The sequence below is a fragment of the Hypanus sabinus genome, unplaced genomic scaffold (genome assembly GCF_030144855.1).
Source record: "Hypanus sabinus isolate sHypSab1 unplaced genomic scaffold, sHypSab1.hap1 scaffold_757, whole genome shotgun sequence".
Lineage (NCBI taxonomy): Eukaryota > Metazoa > Chordata > Chondrichthyes > Myliobatiformes > Dasyatidae > Hypanus > Hypanus sabinus.
The window spans coordinates 131,048-149,269 of record NW_026781608.1 but is presented as its reverse complement, the minus strand read 5'-3'; the positions used below and the strand labels follow the sequence as shown (position 1 = coordinate 149,269).

The 18,222-nt window shown below is 45.5% G+C and overlaps 2 protein-coding genes across 2 annotated transcripts in view; one reads left to right on the top strand and one right to left on the bottom strand.

Moving 5' to 3' along the window:
- The window catches only part of LOC132390072 (gastrula zinc finger protein XlCGF26.1-like), a 29,051-nt gene extending 14,641 nt beyond the window's left edge, over positions 1 to 14,410 (top strand). Inside the window, exon 4 of the mRNA XM_059962660.1 lies at positions 13,581 to 14,410. Coding sequence (XP_059818643.1) covers positions 13,581 to 14,401 — 821 coding nt within the window. The 3' untranslated portion in view covers positions 14,402 to 14,410. The remainder of the gene's footprint in view (positions 1 to 13,580) is intronic.
- The window catches only part of LOC132390069 (zinc finger protein 850-like), a 104,580-nt gene that overhangs the window by 45,421 nt on the left and 40,937 nt on the right, over positions 1 to 18,222 (bottom strand). The window contains exons 4-6 of the mRNA XM_059962657.1: positions 14,681 to 14,810; positions 10,733 to 10,821; positions 637 to 981 (exon numbers count right to left, since the gene is read on the bottom strand). Coding sequence (XP_059818640.1) covers positions 637 to 981; positions 10,733 to 10,821; positions 14,681 to 14,810 — 564 coding nt within the window. The remainder of the gene's footprint in view (positions 1 to 636; positions 982 to 10,732; positions 10,822 to 14,680; positions 14,811 to 18,222) is intronic.

Below are 18,222 nucleotides of genomic sequence, written 5' to 3'. Positions count from 1 at the left end.
TCCTCTCAGAGTCAGGGAATCATTCAAACAGCTGATCGATATATATTGGTCATTAAAATTCACCCAGATTCGTTTGGACGGATTTGACGTGGAGTTCGGGGTGTCACAATGAAAGGGCCGGATGGCCGAACTCTCTCCGTTGTCCAAACATCCTTCCAGGTGAGGCGACACTTCACCTGTGAATCTTCCGGGGTCGCCCGTTGTGTCCGCTGCTCCCGATGCGACCGCCTCTACACTGGTGACACCGGCTCCACCGCAGTTGTGCGGGGTAGGGGTGATTTTTTTTGTGGGGGGCTCGATGTTATTGTTCCCTTTTGTGCGGAGGGGTGGGTTTTGGGGTTTGATGATTGGGATCCCGTTCTTCTTGATCCGGGGGGTGGGGTGGGAGTTTGATTTTTCTCCCTGAGCGACTTTCATGCTCTTTCTTTGTTTCGTGGTTCTATGGAGAAACAGAAACTCAGTGTTATTTATGGATAGCTGCTCTAATAATAAACTAACCTTTGAACTATCCGCTCCGTGCGGGAGTTCCCGGTGTCCAAACATTTTCATTCTGATTTCCATTCCTGCTGCTACCCGGCCTGCTGTGTTCGGCCAGCGTTTTGTTTGTGTTGCTTTGGATTTCCAGAATCTGCAGACTTTGTCGTGTTTGTGATTTAACTCTCCGTTGTCCTTCCGGCCCCCGACCACGGGTGGCGCTGTATAGATCTCCAGCCACTGGTGGCGCTGTGCAGATCTCCGGCCTTCGGCGACGATGTGCAGACCTCCGGCCATCGGTGGCGCTGCGGAGAAACGCCTGCTGAACGCATGCGCGGTGCCGAGTGCCGCTGTTGTTGGCGGTTCTCCGATTCGAGCAGGGGTGAGTCGGGAATGATCCCGGTGTTGTGTAACTCGGGGGCCGGTTGCATTGGGAAAGGGCCGGGCCCGAGCTCTGCCGGACGGCTGAGGAGCAGGGCTGAAGTGGTAATTTTTTAGCTGCCGGAGCTGTGGGGGGGGGGGCGGTGGGTGGTGGTTTGATTGATAAGTTCGTGGCCTAAGTTGGAAGGCCTGAAGTTATACAGCGCTCGGTGCCTGCACGTGTCGTTCAACTCTTTGAGTGATTATGCAGAAAGTTTGAAGTTAATAACTTTTGTGGTATTTCTGTTTGACATAATTGAAAATGGCTAGGTTTTGTAAAATTGATCGGTTTTGTAAAATTGACTCCTTCCACCTTAGGCCATGAACTTATCAATCACTTCCAGTTTGTGATATCCAATTTGTGTACATGCTCATTTCATTTACTGGGCAACTGCCTTGCCCCATACGTGCAATGAGCAGGTGCACAAATTGGATGTGACATATATAGGGCTTCCTATAATGGCAAGCAGTAAACCAAGGTGAAATAAATATATGAATTCCAGAGCTCCACAGCTAAGACATTAACAAGATGACAGCCTATCATTACATTTCAGTGTATAACTGGTAAAATTAAACATATAATACTTAATTTAATAATATGACAAAATATTGCATTGTTGCACTTAACCGATTATCATAAAATATAATTATCAAGCAAGTAAAATAACTTTGTTTGCTTAGAAGCCAAAGGGTTGTTACTGAGAAAAATTTACTTTAGGATTTGCGAGTAATCCACGGACCACCATAGATGTAGCCTTACTAATACGACTGAGTCAGAGCAGACGGCAGGGCCCGCAGCGCTTAGCAGTGTTCCTCAGAGGTATAAAAATAACAGAAATAAAGCAATTCATTTTTTACGATTTTAGCCACCTAAATTGGAACCAAGTAATCAAGTATGAAAAAATAAACTCTGATGAACTATTGCAAAAGCCACAAATATTGCTGAATGTTATTCTCAAAAGTGGTAGGTTGGCAAATCTGCCTCGTACCATTTCTCTCGCAGAAATGGTTGGACGGGAAGTGTATCTGTGAGTGTCGATACAATCTCCTCACACGTCGGGTGTTACATAGTTCGACCTTTACAGATCCTGTTTAGTCTTTAAATATATAAAAAGTTAAAGAAGTTTGAATCTTTACATAAATTATTATCGCATTTATACAAATAGAAAATATCGTTGTTTGGAAGTGACAAATGTTAACGGGAGGACAGCAACCATTTGGGAGTTTTGGAAATGCATTTCATCTCATTCATTGCCTCACTAAATTACTCTTTTTCCTATCAACACAAAGAGAAAAAGAGCCTCTTTCCCATCAGCTACAGTTGGTGGAGCGAGGCCAAGGGGTTGATCCGCTATTAATGGTAGTTGAAATGACATAAAACTACCTTATAGCCCAGAAATGTTTTTTTTTCCATTTAGCTTGTAAAACAAAACTAAATTTATCCAGGTGTAGAAGAGGATTTTGGATGATTAGCTTGTGTATTTGATCAAAATCAGGAAGAAGATGAGCGAGCAGTGAATTTTTCTTTCATTGTTTTAAACTTCTAAACTTGGGTTTCTATGTTCATTCCGTGCTTAATATAGCTCCTTCCTGGAATCCAATGGTACCCGTTGGAAAGAGCAGGAAAATGCTTGCACTTCTGTGCAGGTATTTCCCAGCTTCCTTGGACAATGGGTCGAGCGAGAAGGAATTTCACAAATACCTAAATAAAAAACAGTCACAGCTCCAGGATTAAACCAAAAACGATCAAATATCCTAATGTTATTACTGGTACTTTTCCCCACCAGCCAACACCCCCACTTCCCAACCCCCTGCTTCCGTAGAATTCCCTCTATTTAATATGTGGCTGCTGTTAAATTACCCGCTTGTTTATTTTGACTTTTTTACAGAGGTATCGGAGCAGTTGTCCGGTGAGCTCTGGTAGCACTGCACCTCTGAATGTATGATCCCTTCTCCCACCTGGTTCCATCTGCTTATCTCTGCTCATCTTGTTCAACCTCTGTGCAGTCTCCTAAACCCATCTTCCTGCTTCAGTGATTTACATCTCCCATCTGGGTCATCTTCGGTCCACCCTGTATCCCACCTCCTCAATGTTATATATCAGCAAACTTTCTTCCAACCTCTGTCTTCATTGTGAAGTGTTCTTTTGTACCTTTGGCCTCGCTGAGTCATTTCCAGAATCGGTTATTGTTAGCTGGAATGCCGGAGGGTCATCAGGTCCCAGTTCTGTTGTGCATTGGTGTGGAGGTGCTAGTTTATGAACAGTGACGGGCTGACACACTGCAGCATTTTGCTGGCAGCAAAGAGTACTGGGAGAGTTGGTGCTTGGGCTCTAATCCTGTGATCGGCTTTCCAGGCAAATGGAACTATTGGTGTTTTGGCTTTGACTTTGGTTTGAGCTTCTACAGATGGGGCCGGACGCTCGTCCTGCAATGAAGCAGAAATTTCGAGCAGCTGGACATTGGTTGTGGGGAAATCCCGGATTGCACGACCCAGTGTGAGATGTGGGGACGATGTGTGAGACTCTCAGGGTTGGTGAGTGGCAGATTAAGCTGTGTGAGTCTGTGAGGTTGGGTCCTGGGATATCATAGTTTTTGATCCAGCTAAAGTGGACCCAGGGATTGAGCTGTTTGGGCTTGTGAGGTGTTGATCGAGTATTTCTGGCCTGGGATCAGATGTTTGTTTCTGGAGTTCCTTTGGAAGCAATGACTGCCAGTCTGAGGAGAGGATGAGTTCCCATTCCATCCTCACAGGGAGAGGCTGTGAGTAACTGGGCTGTTCCGTGTTTACAACAGTAGAAATAGACCCTGAGTCTGGTGTTCAAACTGTGTTTGGAAATCTTCCCCCCCCCACTGTCACACAGTGGAAATCAGGCAGCTGTGCTGGAGATCTGCACTAATATCTGAAAATGTTTGAACTCAATCTAATGAAATGTTATTAATTGAATTGTATTGTAAGCTGTTCCTTACCTGCAGAGTCTTTCTGGTAATTCCAGTTTCTTTTTATTTCTTGGTTTATATTTCATGGAATGGACCTGTTTTAACCTGGAAATGAAAATGGCTGTGATAGTTTGTAGGCCTCCGTTAGAGTCTCTGCAGGTCTCCCCTCTCCACGCCAACGATGTTGTCCAAGGGAAGGGCATTAGGACCCATACAGTTTGGCACCGGTGTCGTCGCTCAAGGACACACAGGCAGCCTCTGCCAAGGCTCGAACTAGCAACCTTCAGATCACTAGACCAACGCATTAACCACTTGGCCACGCGCCAGCACATGTGATAGTAGAACAGTAAAGAAAGCACAACTTTTCCCTGTCAATTATCCTGGAACCGATTTTTCTGTTTTTCCTGGAAATGTGTTCAGTACAGTGTTCCTAACAAGGTTTACATGAATAATCTCAGGAACGATCGGTGTTATGAATGAGGAGCATTTGATGGTTCTGGACCTGTGCTCAATGGAGTTTAGAGGGCCGGTGGGGGTGGTGGAGGGATGTATGGTTAATAAACCTACCGAATGCTGAAAAGCCTGGATACAATGGACATGGAGAGGATGTTTCCATTAGACTGTGATCTGACAGTGCAGTCTCAGAATAAAGATGCTTCCCCTTAAAACTCAGATGAGAAACATTTTATGGCCAGAAGATGTCTGATGTGTGGAATTTGTTGCCACAGAGGGTGGTTGAAGCTGCCATTTGGGTATACATATGACAGAGATTAACATATTGATGATTGCTGAGCAGCTCAGGGTTACAGGAGGAAGGCAGGAATGTGGTGTTGGAATGAAAATCAGCCCTGGTTGAATGGTGGAGCAGACCAGATGTATCGAATCACCTAATTCTGTTCCTGTGTCTTATGTCTTACCATGACTGAATGATGGCTCCTTCTTATCCCATATCGTCTGTGACATGTGAGGGACAATAAAAGATTCTTCACTGAGATCATTACATCTGCCTTCAGTGTTTAAATTTCAGTGAGTTTTGTTCTTAGTAACATTACACAGAAATGTTTGGTTCTCCTTTTCATTATTAATGTGCTTCATTGTCTCTCTGTTTAAAGTTCGACCTGTGGTGAGAGATTTATTTGAAGAAAAACCCCAACTGGAGGCAAACCACGACTGAAGACGAGGGAACAGCAACAAATGAACCAGCCCGAGGACTGAGAGCACCGACTGGAGAGAACCCATCTGACTCGGAGATTCCGGTGATTCAGTCAGGAGAAAGTTTGGTGAGTCTCATTTACTCAAACACTGGTCCTTTAGACATTACATACCTGTACAAAGGAAGGGAGGAAATAGTGGGGAGTGAGACTGAATGTGCCCAGAAGAACCAGTTATGCCTCTGCCAGACCCAGTTGCAATCAATCCAGGTCTGGTAATGTGCTTCCAGCAGCCCGGCCCTTTGAAACCACTCCCATTCCCTCACAGTGGTTACTCAGTAAAAGATCTTGCATCCTCTGATGTAGCTTTTGGTCAGATCTGAGTGGGGAGAGGGAAAGAGAGGGGAGTGTTTTTACTGACTGTCTTTCAAAGACATTAATTGTTTGAACTTGCTGCAGACTCTCTACCCATACCCTGTACTTTCTCAACCAAATTATTGACATAGATGACCAGTAGCAATGGGTGTAACCCCAGGGAACGTCACTAAGCATGGAACTCGAGTCCAAGAAACTGCCTCTCACCATCCCCCTCTGCCTCCTACCACCCAGCCATTCCCAGGCTCTGGGGCTCTGTAACAAACTCAATGTTAACAGGAAGATTAGTCAGTGATTAAGATGATGAGAGAATTGTGGCCTCCTGAAAGGACACGCGAGCTGAGCTGTCTGATTCACTGGACCAGTTCCACCCTCGTTGACAACGTAATTTACCCCTTGCCCATCCACCCAGGTCATGTTACTTCCGATCACCCACAGTACCCCAACCACTCTCCGTCCCGCCAGTGGCCCCAGACCCTTCTGACCATTCATCCCACACCGACACACAGAGAGGCCCCCTTCACCCACGTCCACCCTCCCAGCTTGGGGAACCAGAGCAAACTGATCCCGCGATCTCGACTCAGTGCAAAACTAAAACCAGGGATGCAAGACTGGAGAGCCCGGAGCCTCCCGCTGTCCGGCTCGGTCCCGGCCCTTTCCCACAGCAACCAGCCCTCGATTTACACAAACCCGAGATTAACCCCTTCCTCACCGCCACCTGAACAGGGGAAACACCCGCATCAGCTGGGGTTGAGCTGCAGTTGGTCCCCATATGAGTTAAAACTCCCCGCTATCGGATATGGAGACCAGAATCGTACGCGGTAGAACCACATAACAATTACAGCACGGAAACAGGCCATCTCGGCATTCCTAGTGCGTGCCGAACGCTTACTCTCACCTAGTCCCACTGACCTGCACTCAGCCCATAATCCTCCATTCCTTTCCTGTCCATATACCTATACAATTTTTTTTTAAATGAAAAAATCGAACCTGCCTCTACCACTTCCACTGGAGGCTCGTTCCACACAGTTACCACTCTCTGAGTAAAGAAGTTACCTCTCATGTTACCCCTAACCTTTTGCCCCTTAACTCTCAACTCATGTCCTCTTGTTTGAATCTCCCCTACACTCAATGGAAAAAGCCTATCCACATCAACTCTATCAATCCCCGCATAATTTTAAATACTTCTATCAAGTCCCCCTTCAACCTTCTATGCTCCAAAGAATAAAGACCTAACTTGTTCAACCTTTCTCTGTAAATTAGGTGCTGAAACCCAGGTAACAGTCTAGTAAATCTCTGTTCTCTGTTGACATCTTACGTATAATTTGGTGACCAGAACTGTATATAATGCTCCAAATCTGGCCTCACCAATGCCTTGTACAATTTTAACATTACATCCCAACTCCTGTACTCAATGCTCAAAGGTCAGCATACCAAAAGCTTTCTTCATCACCACATGAGCTTCCTCCTTCAGGGAAATATGCACCATTATTCCTAGATTTCCTCACACTGTCTACAAGCTTTCTCTATTTGTGAACTAACCTCTTCTCTCCTAGTCTCTTCAATCTGATTCCCACCCCCCCAACCATTCTAGTTTAAAGTCTCCCCAGTAGCCTCCACAGATCTCCCTGCCAGGATATTGGTCCCCCTAGCTTTCAAGTGCAACCCGTTCTTTTTGTACAGGTCACACCTGTCCCAAAAGAGGTCCCAATGATCCAAAAACTTGAATCCCTGCCCCCTGCTTCAATCCCTCAGCCACACATTTATCCTCCACCTCATTCCATGACTACTGTCACTGCCACGTGGCATAGGCAGTAATCCCGAGATTACTACCTTTGCAGACCTTCTTCTCAAATCCCTTCCTAACTCCCTATATTCTCCTTTCAGGACCTCTTCCCTTTTCCTACCTATGTCATTGGTACTTATATCTACCACGACCTCTGGCTCCTCACCCTCCCACTTCAGGATATCTTGGACGTGATCAGAAGTATCCCGGACCCGGCACCAGGGAGGCAAACTACCATCCGGGTCTCCTGACTGCGTCCACGGAATCGCTTGTCTGACTCCCTAACTGTTGAGTCCCCTATTGCTACTGCCTTCTCTTTCTCTACCCTTCTGAATTACAGGGCCGGACTCTGTGCCAGAGGCACGGCCGCTGTTGCTTCCCCCAGATAGGCTGACCCCCCCCCCAACAGTACTCAAACAGGAGTACTTAATTGTCAAGGGGTACAGCCACTGGGGTACTCTCTAGTACCTGACTCTTCCCCTTCCCCTCCTAACCGTGACCCACTTGTCTACCTCCCATGGCCCCGGTGTGACCACCTGCCTGTAACTCCTCTCTATCAACTCCTCGCTCTCCCTGACCAGACGAAGGTCATCGAGCTGCAGCTCCGGTTCCCTGGCACAGTCCCTTAGGAACTGCAGCTCGGCTCACCCGGCGCAGATGTGAACGTCCGGGATGCTAGGAAACTCCAGGACCTCCCACATCCGACACTGAGAACAGCAAGCTGCCCTCACACTCATAATTCCCAACATGGAACCGTAATCCCACGGTGGATTTGTTCCGTGACTTGTGAACATACATGATTAATGACCCTGCAACTGGGGACTGGATAAATAGTTAATCTAACAATTCAGATCATACACACCAATCTCCTTGCCTTTCTCCCTCACCCCGGGCTACTTACCCCATTTCCCTCACCACACCCTCCTCACAGTCCGTCTTCCTCATAGGGCCCTCTACTCCAGCCCTCCCTTCCTGCTCCCTCTCTCCCTCACTCTCAACTCTCCCTCACCCCTTCCTTATCATCACCCCTCTCAATCATCCGTGCTTCCTCACCGCCTCTCTCCCTCCCGCTTCTCTCTTCCCTATCCCTCTCAGTTACACTGCTACTTGACCAGCCTCCCACTCTCTTTCACCCCTTTCCTTGCGCTCTCCTTTTTTGCCACTCTCTCTACCCCTCTAATAATAAATCGTACTCCTCTCTCTTGTTTCTCTTCATCTCCTCACTCTGTCATGCCTCTTTTCATTTCTCTCTCACTCTCTCCCCTTCTATCCATCTCTCCATCTGTTTCTCTTCCATTCTCTCTCCCATTCCACAATCCCTGTCCCTACCCCTATCACCCGCCATCCCACTCTCAATATCAGTCGCCCTCTGTCTTCCCCTCTCCATCTCCTCCTCTCTCACGCACCTCAATCAAACTTGTCTCTCACTCACTCACCTCCGCCACTCTGTAACCACCTCCATTTGCAGCTCTCAACCTCTCTCTCTCTCTCCCTACGTCCCACCCTCCCCCCTCTCTCAAACACTCTCCCCGCTGCCTCCCGTATCCCACACTGTCTTCCCCTCTTTCTCACCCTCTAAATCTACCACTCACCCCACGCGTTCTCCCTCTTCGCTCCCTGTCAGTCCCACTCCTCCTCCTCCTCCTCTCTCCCGTCACACCCCACGCTTTCCACCCCATTCCATACAGTGGTATGCAAACGGCTGGGCACCACTGGTCAAACTTCCTGTTACTGTGAATAGTTCAGTGAGTAGAAGGTGAACTGGTCTCCAAAAGTCTCAAAATTAAAGACAAAATATTCAACATTTTAAGCAAGATTAGTGTATTATTAAAAACACAAAATGCTGGCAGAACTCAGCTGGCCAGACAGCATCTATGGGAGGAGGTAGTAACGAAGTTTCAGGCCGAAACCCTTCATCAGGAGTTTAGTGTATTATTTCTGTTTTGTACAATTTTAGAGTGGGAGAAAAAAGGGAAAGGAGCACCAAGGAAAAGTTCGGGCACCCCAAGAGATTTGAGCTCTCAGTTAAATTTTACCAAGGTCTCAGACCTGAATTAGCTTGTTAGGGCTATGGCTTGTTTGCAATCATCATTAGGACAGGCCAGGCTGTACAAATTGCAAAGCTTTATAAATATCCTGACTCCTCAAACCTTGTCCCAACAATCAGCAGCCATGGGCTCCTCTAAGCAGCCGCTGAGCACTCTGAAAGTTAAAAAAAATGATGCCCACAAAGCAGGAGTAGGCTATAAGAAGATAGCAAAGCGTTTTCAGGTAGCTGTTTCCTCAGTACATAATGTAATTAAGAACTGGCAGTTAACAGGAACGGTGGAGGTCAAGTTGATGTCTGGAAGGCCAAGAAAAGTTTCCGAAAGAGCTACTCGTAGGATTGCTAGAAAGGCAAATCAAAACCCCCGTTTGACTGTAAAAAACATTCAGGAAGATTTAGCAGACTCTGAACTGGTGGTGCACTGTTCTACTGTACAGCGACACCTGCACAAACATGACCTTCATGGAAGAGTCATCAGAAGAAAACCTTTCCTGCGTCCTCATCACAAAATTCAGCATTGGAGGTTTTTCTGACATTGAGGGAGAGGTTATTTTCTTGACACCAGACAGATGTTGTTCAGAGCTCAGACAGAGTCAGCATCAAATGCTTGAGCCTGGTGCGATGGATGTGTTGAGCTGTGGAAATCACAATGCAAGAAGCATCGTAGGAAAGCCAGATGAGCCCAGGGCATGGAATTGTGATATCGTAGGCATTACTGGGAATTGGTTGCACCCAACAGTCTGAGGAATCTGGAGGAACAAATTTGTAGAGAATTCACAGACTATACCAAGAAAAAAAAGTTGATATAGTAAGTGATTTTAACTTTCCATATATTGACTGGGACTCCCATACTGTAAAAGGACTAGCTGGGGTAGAGCTTGTCAAATGCTCCTTAATCAGTACGTAAAACATCCGGCGTAGAATTGTGCAATAAGCTGTTGGGAAACGATCTAGGGCTGGTGACAAAAATTAGTGAATGGGAACACTTTGTGTATAGTGATCATAATGCCATGAGATTCCAAGTAAGTATGGAAAAACAGAGGTCTGGACCTCTCTTGAGATTCTAAATTGGAGAAAGATCAATGTTTATGGTATTTGCAAGGATTTGAAAAGTGTGGACTGGGACAGGCTGTTTTCTGCAAAGGAGTACTTGGTAAGTGGGGGTTCTTCAGAAGTGAAATTTTGAGGGTGCAGAGTTTGTATGCACCTACCAAAATAAATGTTGAAAGGTAACTGGTGCAGGGAACCTTTGTTTTCAACTGATATCGAGGCCCCGGATATTTTGTTCCTCTAAATTCCTCAGGCTGTTGGGTGCTACCAAGACACATTAATGACTACAATATCATACTCCCACACCCTGAGCTCATCTGACTTTCTTTAGTTGACTTCTGTTGGTTTCTATAAGCTTCCCAATGTTCTTTGCTCTATTATTTGCCCTCTCTTTGGCTTTTATGTTGGCTTAGGCTTCTCATTTCAGCCACAGTTGTGTCCTCCTGCCTTTCCAATGTTTCCACTTCTTTGGGATGTGTCTATCTCTCACCTCCCGAGTTGCTCCCAGAAACTCCAGCCATTGCTGCTCCATCGTCATTCCTACCAGATTCCCCTTCCAATCAGGTTTGGCCAGCTTCTCTGTCACGGAAACATGGAGAAGGTCAGAACAGAAACATGCCCACTCTGGACGATCAGAATGGTAATCTGTACGGGAGACAAAATAGATGGGGGTGGTTTTAAATAGTAGTTTTGCATCCGTATTTACTCAGGAGATGGACACAGAGTCGATAGAGGTGAGGCAAGGCAGCATCAAATTCAGAGACCCTGGACAGATTACAGAGGTGGAGGTGTTTGCTGGCTTAAGGCAAATTAGCATGTATAAATCCCCAGAGCCTGACTAGTTGTTCCCAAGGACCCTGCGGAACACAAGTGCAGAAATTGTCGGGGTCCAAGCAGAGATATTGAAATAATCCTTAGTGACAGGTGAGGCACTGGAGGATTGGAGGAGAGACAATGTTGTTCCACTGTTCGAGAGGGGGTCTAAGGATAAATGAGAAAATGTTACGTTAGTGAGCGTGACATCAGTAGTGGGAAAGTTATTAGAACATATGTGCAGGAACCGGATATATAAGTATTTGGATAGATGTGGACTGATTAAGGATAGAGAGCATGGTTTTGTGCATGGTGGGTCATGTCTAACCAGTCTTACAGAGTCTCTCGAGGAAGTTATCAGGAATGTGGCTGAGGGCAAGGCAGTGGATGTTGCCTACATGGACTTTAGCAAGGCACTTGACAAAGTCTCATATGGGAGGTTGGTCAAGAAGGTTCAGTCATTCAGCATTCAAGATGAGACAGTAAATTGGATGAGACACTGTCTGTGGGAGAAGCCAGTATGGTAGCAGATGGTTGCCTCTCTGACTGGAACCTGTGACTATTGGTGAGCCACAGGGATCAGTGCTGGATCTGTTGTTGTTTGTCATCTATATCAGTAATCTGGATGATAAGATGGTTAGGGATCAGCAAATTGGAGGATGAAACCGAGTCTGGGGATTCAGCGGACTGTGAGAAGACTATCATGGCTTGCAGTGCGATCTGGACCAGGTGGAAATATGGCTTGAGAAATGGAAAATGGAATTCAATGCAGAGAAGTGCGAGATGTTGCATGTTGGTAGGACCTACCAGGGTGGGTCTTACACAGTGACTGGTCGGACATGTAGGAGTGTTGTTGATGAAAGGGATCTGGGAATACAGGTCTATGTTTCACTAAAAGTGGTGTCACAGTTCGATAGGGACGGAAAGAAAGATTTTGGCACATAGTCCTTCATAAACCAAAGTACTGGATGGTATGTTATGTTGACTTTGTACAAGACATTGGTGATGCCTAATCTGGAGTATTGAGTGCAGTTTTGGTCATCAACCTACAGGAAAGATGTAAAAGGGGTTCAGAGATTTCAGAGAAATGCCAGGTCTGGAGGACTTGGGTTATAAGGAGAGACTGAAACAGGTCAGGACTTTATTCCTTGGAATGTAGAAGATTGAGGGGAGATTTGATGGAGGTATACCACAATTATGAGGATTATAGATGGGGTAAATGCAAGCTGGCTTTCTCCACTGAGATGGGGTGGGACTACAACCAGAAGCCATGGGTTAAGGGTGAAAGGTGAAAGGTTAATTGGAACATGAGGGGAATATTCTTCACACAGATCCGGGTGTGGAATGAGCAGCCAGCAGAAGTGGTGCATGCGAGCTCAATTTCAAAATTTAAGAGGTTTGCATAGGTACTTGGATGAAAGGGGTATGGGAGTAGAAAGTTTAAATAGTTCAACACCAACTGGAAGGGCCTGTTTCTGTGTTGTACTTTTCCATGACAAGAACCTTAAATAATACTACCATTCACTCGAATTCCTTTAAGAGCTGTGCAGACCAACCATATATCTGAGTAGGAGAAATCCTCAATTCCAGAGTTTCTCCATGTCTCTCTAACGTTGAGGCAAGTTACTGCAGTGGTTTGCCATTACCTTCTGCTGGGTGAGGGGCCAAAGAGATCACCAGCTCATAATCCAGCACGGATGGAATGCGTGCAGGGGAGCCGGCCGGATTCACACTCAGGACCTTTCATCTCGAAGTCTGGCGCTGATGCGCCATGAGAGGGTTTCTGTTACTGTGGGGCCTGATACCCTTTCAGCTCAGTGGGAACAGGGAATAATACCATTGAAGAGAGTCAAACTGAGCCGTCACATATTGGAGATGGCAGAAATACCCCACCCTTATACAGCATCAGAGAGTTTGTGGGTATTTCCAGGTACCAGCACTGTTCCCGGTTCGAAGATGATTTCTCTCTCCAACTTGGGTTTAACCTCACTGTAACAGTGTGATAACAAATCAAACCTTGGCAACTCAAGTGATCTCATATCAAATGTTGTCCTTCACCCACTGATGGATTTTAAAATTTTTTACAGGTTAAAAACGACAAGGAATTTGTCTATGGGAATTCAAACACAACACACCAGTTGTGCTGTCTCTGTCTAGATATTTAAGGAGCAACAGATTCAAACAACCATCCTTCCTGCTCAGACTGTGGGGAGAGATTCACTCGGTCATCTGACCAACTGACACGTCCGTCATTTTACACAGGGGAGAGACCGTTCACCTGCTCAGACACTGGGAATGGATTCACTTGGTAATCTCAACTGAAGCTACACACTGGGCAAGGCCATTCAACTATTCTGTGAGTGGGAAGGGGTTCAGTTGGTCTTCCCGCCTGTGGACACACCAGTCAGTTCACCCTGGGCAGAGGCTGGTCATCTGCTGAATTTGTGGGGAAGGATTCACTCGGTCATCTGACCTAATGGCTCACCAGCGAGTTCACACCGAGGAGCGGCCGTTCACTTGCTCAGAATGTGGGAAGAGATTCACTCAGTTATCCAGCCTACAGAGACATCAGCGAGTTCACACTGGGGAGAAGCCGTTCACCTGCTCAGAATGTGGGAAGGGATTCACTCAGTTATCCAGCCTACAGAGACATCAGCGAGTTCACACTGGGGAGAAGCCGTTCACCTGCTCAGAATGTGGGAAGAGATTCACTCGGTCATCCCACCTACTTGAACACCTGCGAGTTCACACTGGGGAGAAGCCATTCTCCTGCTCAGAATGTGGGAAGGGATTCACTCAGTTATCCAACCTACAGAGACATCAGCGAGTTCACACTGGGGAGAAGCCGTTCACCTGCTCAGAATGTGGGGAAGGATTCACTGATTCATCCAGCAGACAGAAACATCAGCGAGTTCATAGCAGGCAGCGGCTGTTCACCTGCTCAGACTGTGGGAAGGGATTCACTTACTCATCTAATCTCAAGGTACATCAGCGAGTTCACACTGGTGACAGGCTGTTCACCTGCTCAGTCTGTGGGAAGGGATTCATTCAGTCATCCAAACTACTGAGTCATCAGCGAGTTCACACTGGGGAGAAGCCGTTCACCTGCTCAGTCTGTGGGAAGGGATTCACTCAGTCATCTACCCTACTGGTACATCAGCGAGTTCACACTGGGGAGAAGCCGTTCACCTGCTCAGAATGTGGGAAGAGATTCACTCGGTCATCCCACCTACTTGAACACCTGCGAGTTCACACAGGGGAGAAGCCATTCTCCTGCTCAGTCTGTGGGAAGGGATTCACTCGGTCATCTGGTCTCGAAAAACACCAGCAGGTTCACACTGGGTAGAGGCCGTTCACCTGCTCAGACTTGACAAAACTGTTTGACCAGGAAACAGAAATCTGGGAGCTTTGAGCTGGAACAGCAAGAGCAATAACCTGGAGTCCTGAAAAAGGAAGGAAATCAAGTTGAGATAAAAAAACATCAAAGCATCACTAAAAAGTTGTACTTTCACCTGCAGAGGGAATCAGACATGGCTGATCAAGCTATTGGGAAATCAGTTGAGCAACTCAAGCTAGAGAGAATGACAGCAAAACGATTGTTTTCTCGTCTGGCCAACAGTATTACCAGGACCTATGAAGACATGTCTGAAGAGGAGCTCAGAGTGAGTTTCAATAAACTCACAATAGAAGCCGAGGAAGTCATGAAAGCCAATGATGATGCGGAGGCCGGACTCACCGCAGAACGGGAGGCGGTGCTGAACACAGAGAAAGTAGCTGTGTTAACTGAACAGCAAAAAGCTGACCTGGCAAAGACGGCAAATGAGTGTGAGTTGAAACTAAAGGAAATCAGAAGGCTGATCCTGGAGACTCTTTGGACCAACTTTGGAAATGTTGAGTTGCTCATAGCACTACAAGCAGCAGAGGATGAATGTGAAGACGTCACTGCTGTACAACCTGATGGCCACCAGGAGGCGTATGGCTTCATGCTTAACCATCTGCAAGGACTGGTAAAGACAGCGAAGGAGGTGGGAACGATGGAACCGGCCAGGGGATCGGAAGCAACTTCAGAGTCGCCTAAAGGGGCTCAAACACCAAATCCCCAAGCTAGTTTCCAAGAAGGCCCACTTCATACAGGCAAGGAGAAAGGAGGACGCTGAAAGACTAACACCGACGGCATTGGGCTTTTCCTCCAATTTTCCCACGCCAGCCATCAGACTGAAACCGACGGCCCTTCCCAAGTTTACTGGCAGCATTTTCACAGGTGGAGAAAGGACTGGGAAGCACTCCAGAGGCAGAGAGAGCCAACCGGTTCAAGAGAGGTGGAAAAGGTTCAACTGCTGGACAGTCTTGACGACAAAGTCAGAAGAGACCTTCACCTCAAAACTTATAAAACTGCAGATGACATCTTCTGTGTTCTAGAAAACCGCTATGGAAATGGAGTGTGGAAATCGGAAGTGGGATAGTATTGGCGCAGCATGCGAGCCAAAATGCGGGGGTTGCGGCTGCGGAAACTGCCAGCCAGGCGGCAAAGGAATGACTCTTGCTGAAGAGAGGGAACTTGTATACAAATTCATATACAAAAAAAAATCAAAGCAATAGTGATAAGGGAGAAAGAAAGGCATGAATATTGACTTCTGTAACTTCTGTTAATGCCCCTCCTCCCCTTCTTACCTCATCCCTGACAAGCTTAGTTGCCCATCACTCCACTTGTTCTCCATCTCCCTCTGGTGCTCCCCTCCACCTTTCTTCCTCCCTAGGCCTCCTGTCCCATGATCCTTTCCCTTCTCCAGCGCTGTATCACTTTTGCCAATCACCTGTCCAGCTTTCAGCTTCACTCCACCCCCTCCGGTCCTCTCCTATCATTTTGCATTTCCCCCTCCCCCAACTGCTTTCAAATCTCTTAGTATCTTTCCTTTCTGTTAGTTCTGACGAAGGGTCTCGGCCAGAGCCGTTGACAGTGCTTCTCCCTATAGATGCTGCCTGGCCTGCTGTGTTCCACCAGCATTGTGTGTGTGTTTGAATTTCCAGCATCTGCAGATTTCCTCGTGTTTGCAGAATATTCGAAGGATACTTCACATTATGGATCATATATACAAAAAAGTAAAATCAAAGCAATAGTGATAAGCGTGGATGCTGAAAAGGCATTTGATTCGGTTAATTGGAATTTTCTTTACAGAGTTTTACATAGAGTTGGTTTCCATAACAATTATTAAAACTATACAGGCACTATATGACAACCCTACCGCTAGGATTAAAATCAATGGATATTTAATCAAATAGTCTTACCCTAGAAAGGGGCACAAGACAGGGTTTTGCATGGTCAGCACTACTCTTCGCATTATATCTGGAGCCATTAGCTCAATACATCAGACAAAGTGGGGAATTACTAGTAAAGGGACAGAGCATAAATTGGCTTGTTACATGGATGACATTTTGATCTATCTAGGGCAACCAACATACTCTTTACCTGAATTGATGCAATCCTTTGAACAATATGGTCAATTATCAGGATACAAGATCAACAAAGATAAAACCCAATTACTTTCATATTACTACAGCCCAGCAAGAGAAATTGAAAGTAGATAACCCCGGGCATGGCAAACAGAGTCTTTCAAATATTTGGGCATCATTATGCCAAAAGATTAGGCAACATTATCAGAATGTAATTATCAGCCTTTATATAAAAAGAACATTAAGGAATAGATAGCAAGATGGAACCTGATTCCTTTCTTTTAGTTTCAGTTCAAGGAGTGAGTCTATTATAATGAATACACTGCCCAGACTGTTATAGCTCTTTCAGCCCCTACCAATAGAGATTAATCAAAATCAATTCAATGAATGGAACAAGATGTTACCAAGGTATATTTGGCAAGGTAAAAGGCCTAGAGTTCATCTCAAAACTTTGCAATTAGCAAAGGAAAAGGGTGGATGCGGCCTAACTTCTCTTCGAGGTTATTATTTTGCAGCACAGTTGAGAGCTGTGATATGCTGGAGCAACCCATCGTATGACGCACAATGGAAAAACATTGAGGAGCGGGTACTTCCCATCCCCATACAAGCAGTTTTGGCTGATAATAACTTGCAAAGGTACATAAATAATATTGATAATCCATGGGTGAAATTGACACTTAATGTGGAAAACTACTCTAAAAGAATATAATCTCGAGGGAGATACTGCAATTCTTCAATGGTGTGCATATAACTTGGATTTTACACCAAATAAATTGGATGCTAGATTTAAGGACTGGACAGCTAAAGGAATAACAGTTCTTTGCAACATAATAAAAGAAGGAACACTGTTCAGCTTTGAAATGCTGAAAGGGAAACATTTAGAAAAATAAGATTTTTATCAGTATTTATAGATGCGACAGTATGTTAATAGGATGCTTAAGATTGTAACCAAGGCAAGTACGTGCATGTTAGAGCTGTTTAGAAAAGCATATAGTTCAGATAACGGTAGTGGAATTATTTCAAGCATGAATAAGGGTTTGTCAAATCTTAAAATACATTTGACTTCATACTTTAAAACAAAATGGGAGAAGGAAGGAGGGATAATTATATCTGAGGAAGAATGGACAACAATATGGAGGTATCAATGGAAGTGCACCAGTTCACAGAAATGGAGGGAGTTCGGACAGAAAAACTTGATAAGATATTTTATTACACCCTCTTAGAAATCCCATTATGATAGTAACCTCGCTGTTTGCTGGAGAAACTGTGGAAATCGAAATGCAAATCATTATTATATTTTTTTGTGACTGCCCTGCTATCAAAGACTATTGGAGGGGGATACACAATGCCCGACATGGCATCTTTAAGTGTGAAATACCCTTGGGGAGTAAGACCATATATTTTGGATATATACCTCAAGAATGGTTGAAAAAAGATAAATATTTAATGAATATGTGGTTGGTGGTTGGTGGCTGGTAAAAAGACTGTTACTGGGATATGGTTATCACAGGAGAGCCCAAGGTTAAATGCATGGATGGAAATTACAATGGACATTTACAAAATGCAGAAGATAATCATAATCTGGAACAATTTGATTCATACTGGGAAAAATGGTTTAACTACATAATGCCTCATAGGCCTGATTTTATTCTCACAAATCATTTAATATGTTGTTAAAAAAAGATCACTCCCTACTTGTACATAGTTTTTTTTCCT